Genomic DNA, 5389 nt, shown 5'->3' with positions numbered 1-5389 from the left:
TTTAAGAAATAAAATATATAAATATCGCATAATTTTTTTAATTAATTAAGGATAATGTTGCAATGGATGTACTATAGAAAATATTTCTAAATATTATGCAATCATATAAAATTTATGGAATATAGGCTACCTTACAAACAATTCCATGCAAGTGTGGATGTCATATAATTTCTCTTACTTTTTATTATGAAATTATGAATTATAAATTTTCGGTTACAAATTTCAAAATTTTTCATCATAAACAGTGGAAAATTAAAATTTTGAAGCAAGCATGATAGAAATCACACAAAAAATTGAGCAAGAAAAAAAGAAAAAAGAAAATATCTGCTCAACGTCGGCGTAAAGAATCAGGCGGCTCGGTCAATTCGAAAGATATATCTTTCTTGTCTCCTCACTCGTGTGGTAAAAATGTAAACCAATTAAATAAATGAATTTGTATCCTGTTTTGTTTTTGGGACGCATGGTAGTAAAATAGTAATAAAACAGGACAAGATTCAAAATTCAAACTTCCAGTGGACTTAATTAACAAAGCTTGATCGACTAATCAACGTGTTCATTTCGCGTACAAGTAATATAATAATAATAATAATAATAATAATAATAATAATAATAATAATAATGATTATGTAAAGGGAAAACAGCAATGAAATTCCGACAAAAAAATAAAATAGGGGAAGACGAAGGAGAGTAAGAAAGAGCCTGGAAAGCCCAGTGTGTGTCCACTTGTTAATTTTAAAGTCAACAAACAACTTCTCTAGAAAAGACTCGAGGAGTTCAAAAGCTGTGGATCCATCCATTCTTTAACGTTTAGCGGCGGGCAGCAGCTCTTGACCTTGACAAAGAAATTTGAAATTAATTTCTTTTATTATTCAAATCCGCCATCACTTTCTCATGTCTTTTTTCTTTCTTTAATTTCTTTTTTTTTTTAATTAAATAATTTGTTTGGTTATTCTGATTTGCCTGCACTTCCACATTGTTATTATAAGAAAATATTATAATAGTATATATATATATATATATATATATTAATATAAAATTATTTAAGAAAAAAAAAAAAAAAGAGTTTGATTCTTTATGTGTCTCCTTCCTTTTACTTTCCTGGAGAACTTTTCTTCTTACATGCATCTTCCCTATATATTTGGCCACTTCTCGTATCAATTTTATCATTCACTTGACTAACCTTAGATTCTCAATTTTTTAACAAGCTATAGGCCTATAGCTCTCTGGTCATTTGATCAGATTTGCTCGCATATATTTTCTTTTTCAAGTTCTTGTGTTAGTTCTACAATTTGGTCAATGGATTCAACGTGGGTGGACACCTCTCTTGACCTCAATCTCAATCTTCTGAATCACAGTAGTGAAGTTCCGGTGAGTTTTATTTTGATTTGTTTTATTCTTTGCTAATAATCACAAGTTGATTAGCTAGCTTCTTCAAACTAATATATATTTTTTTATTTTTTCTTATTTAGAAGAGAGAGTTTAAGGGAGATCACTTTGCTGAATTTGAAGAGAGAGCTTCAGTTAAACAAGAGGTGAGTTTCTGGGTTTGAACCTCTATGGAACGAGAAAAATTTGTGATTCTTTTTTTCTTTTAATTTTTTTTTAAGTCCTCGCCCGAAATGAGAGAAATTTATGAAATGGGTAATCAATACTTAATAATTGTTTTGTAATCCCTTTGTGGGCAGACTGGAATTTTGGTGGAGGAATTGAATAGGATAAGCACTGAGAACAAGAAGCTGAATGAAATGCTTTCCATTTTGTGTAAGAATTACAACAATTTGCGGCAGCAGTACATGGATTTGATGAACAAGAACACAGAAAATGAAGTTGGAATATCAAAGAAGAGGAAGGCTGAGAGTGAAGATCATTGCCACACGATTGGCTTCAATGTACACGCTACTGAGTCCAGCACTAGTACTGACGAAGAGTCATGCAAAAGGCCAAAGGATAACAACACCAAGGCAAAAGTTTCTAGGTTTTATGTGAGAGCCAGTGATTCAAATTCAACCCTGGTAAGTTTCTAGAAATACCCATTTATTTTAATCAATTCAATTAGTTTCATTTTTCAGAAAAGAAAAAAAAAAATGTCTGATATATTTGTGTGTACTTTCTGGGTTAATTTGATTTGTTCCTTTTACATATAGATTGTGAAGGATGGGTATCAATGGAGAAAGTATGGCCAAAAGGTTACAAGAGACAACCCATCACCTAGGGCTTACTTCAAGTGTTCTTTCGCCCCAAGCTGTCCCGTAAAGAAGAAGGTGAAACAACTGCTTTGATATTTCTTCTACTTAATTTCGAGAGCTCAATAAGTGAACGCTTTTCATCAGAGCGCCTCGATCCCAACACAAGATCCATAATATCTTTTATTATTTTTATTTTAGGTGCAAAGAAGTGCTGAGGATCCATCAATTTTAGTGGCAACTTATGAAGGAGAGCATAATCATCCTCAGCCTACGGATTCAAAAGCTGAATTATCATTGAGCCCTAGCCATGTTGCAACTATTGGAAATCCTATTCATGTTTCTGCGGCGTCATCGATGCTATCAGCAAGCCCTACTGCAACTCTTGATATGATTCAACCTGGATTTTTGTTTGATGATGCCAAAAAATCATCAGTTCAACAAATTGAAGCTCCAGCAATCCATCAGATTTTGGTCCAACAAATGGCTTCTAATTTGACCAAAGATCCTAATTTTACAGCAGCACTTGCAGCAGCTATTTCAGGAAGATTTGCTGATCAGGCCCGAACACAAAGATGGTCACTCTAGCTAGCCAGGATCAACACAGATTATGGATGTTAATTTGTATCAACTTCTGTATTTTTGCTTTGCTTTAGTTACTTTAATGGAGGATTAGAGTCTGGAGACCATACCTTGCAATATTAATGTACATTACATGGAACTTCAAAATTAACGAAAAAGGAGAATTTTTCCCTTTTTTTTTTTGTCTAATTGTTTAAAATATTGTTTCAATCTTGTTTGATTAGTTGAGAAATTGCACTACAAGAGATGTTCCATAAAAAAAACATCAAATCACACAATAAGAATTGAGAGAGCTAGAGATATATGCACCTTATAGAAAAGAGAAATTAAAATTAAGTACGATTTACTATTATGTAATTATGATTCATATGAAATTTACGTGTTGTGAGTTTTAATTAAGTATTAGTGATTAATCAAAATGATGTTTACCCAACACATTAGCTATAGGGTGGTTTTAAAATTAATTAAGCTAATTAAAGTTGGACAGTTTCAAATTGATCTTTTATTTTTTTTTTAAACTGAAAACTCGATGATGAGGTAGAGGTGACTAATAGAAATTAGAATTGTTTTACTAGAGTCATATTTGTCATATTGTTTAAATCTCTGATACTGTATTTTGATCATAAGAATCTTCTTTCTCTTTTTCTAATTCTCGAATCGAGAACCTTAGTTAAGATAGAACAGCCTTATATCAGCTGAATCTTCTTTCTTTAATTAATTATATGAGTTACACTAGGAGGTAGACTACTCTTTAATTATCTTTTGATAATAAAATTACTTTTTTCCTTTGGAATTCTCTAAAAACTTCACATTCATTTTTATTATCATCTTAACATACGTTTCAGATCCCTAAAAGCTAAAATGCATCGTTCTTTCTTATTCTCCGCTAAAGAATTCTTCTCGTTAATTGTCATTGAACTGTAATTGCTTAACCACCATTAATTCTCAGCAGCACTTGTTATATCATACCAAGTGACTTGAGTGAAATAAAAACGTGCGTTGATCATCAGTATGTAAACTAAAAACTAACAATATATACATATGATTTTCACTCCAAAATTTCTGATCATATTTACTCAAAGAAATCATGTACACACTTCTTTAGATGTCTCATAGAAAATCTATTTACACCAGGTAGGTGAGTGACTAATTTAAAATGAATTAAAAAAAAGAGTTGTGGAGGATCTTTCTAGATAAGGGTGACGTACAAAACCTTTAATGATACCTATTATAATAATAATCTTCATTAGTAGTTGTAGGGGTGGGCAAAATCGGGTTCGGGTCAACCCGATCGGGTTTCGGGTTGTTCGGGTTAGACAAGGAACAATCCGAACATAACCCGAATTAATGACCCGACCCGAACCGACCCGAACTATATTTCGGTCGGTTCGGGTCGGGTCATTAATTCGGGTTATGTTCGGGTTGGATCGGGTTGGATTTAAAATGGGTAGAATTGAGTTCGGGTCAATTTGGGTTAGTTCGGGTCAATTCGGGTCAGTTCGGGTCAATTCGGGTCAATTCGGGTCGGTTGAAATAGGGTCAGTTCGGGTCAATTCGGGTCAGTTCGGGTCAGTTTGGGTCGGTTGAAATCAGGTCAATTCGGGTCAGTACGTTTTTTTTTTTTTAAGAACCCGATCGGGTATTCGGATCGGGTCGGGTTTGACCCGAACCGATCACAACCCGATCGGGTTTGTAAATTTCAAACCGATCGGGTTTCGATCCCGACCCGATCCGACCCGAACCCGAAATTTATCGGGTCGGGTCGGGTAAAATGCCCACCCCTAAGTAGTTGGGTCATTATATCTTGGAGATTAATTATTTATCCTTTTTACATTGAAAATATTTATTTGATGAGCAGAAATTTATCTTAAAGACATGCTTCAGTTAATTTTAGAGTTCAAAAAGATAATAGCGACTCATATTTCTAACAATAATACTTTTTTTTTTTATTCAAGTGCATTACTATTCAAACTAAAAGAAAAAAAAAAACAGAAAAAGTACACTATTCTCCAGTACCTAGTACATTTATTTTTTATCAACCGAGATTTGTACAATTAATATCAGAGTCAAAATGCATGTGATCAAGAGGTCTCGTGTGTTGTTCATCAAGAATATTTGGGAGTTCCCACCGTGTTCCCCCTTCCTTTTTTTTTTTTTTTTTTTGAAAGTAGGTTGGGAGAAAAGGAAAAAAAAATATATGGAAATATAGAGCCTCTAGGCTACCTTACCAAAGCCAATGTGGTAGAAATGGACACACATCTTTTTTAGTTTGGACTAACACAGTTACCGTCGCATGCAACTACTCCTCCGTTCATTTCACAAAATTTTAGACTTAGATTTTGGTCACATTAACTCTTCAACTTTATCATTTAACATTTTAGCCTTCTGATTTCTAATTTTGTTCATATATATATATATATATGTGTGTGTGTGTGTGTGTAAGTGCAATACAAGTGTTAGAAGTTAGAAGTAAATGAAATAAGCATATATAAGGTAGCGTTTACATTTTGTATTGGAGTGGAAATCCTAGGCTTGAGAGCGTGGAGTGGGAGTGGGAGTATGTTGTTTACTTACACTGAAATTGAAAGTATAGAATAGAGATCAGAATCCAATTTATATGTTTA

The 5389-nt window shown here is 33.2% G+C and overlaps 1 protein-coding gene across 1 annotated transcript; it reads left to right on the top strand.

Annotated features, from left to right (window-relative positions):
• Positions 1–1151: 1151 nt before the first annotated feature.
• LOC102626219 (probable WRKY transcription factor 40) lies at positions 1152–2947 on the top strand. The gene is made up of 5 exons (XM_006483406.4): positions 1152–1368; positions 1470–1532; positions 1686–2012; positions 2145–2261; positions 2385–2947. The coding sequence occupies exons 1-5, from the start codon at positions 1297–1299 to the stop codon at positions 2769–2771; spliced, it is 966 nt and encodes a 321-aa protein (XP_006483469.1). The 5' UTR covers positions 1152–1296; the 3' UTR covers positions 2772–2947.
• Positions 2948–5389: the final 2442 nt, after the last annotated feature.

Source organism: Citrus sinensis, chromosome 1 (genome assembly GCF_022201045.2).
Source record: "Citrus sinensis cultivar Valencia sweet orange chromosome 1, DVS_A1.0, whole genome shotgun sequence".
Classification (NCBI taxonomy): domain Eukaryota; kingdom Viridiplantae; phylum Streptophyta; class Magnoliopsida; order Sapindales; family Rutaceae; genus Citrus; species Citrus sinensis.
This window is presented reverse-complemented; position numbering and strand designations above follow the sequence as displayed.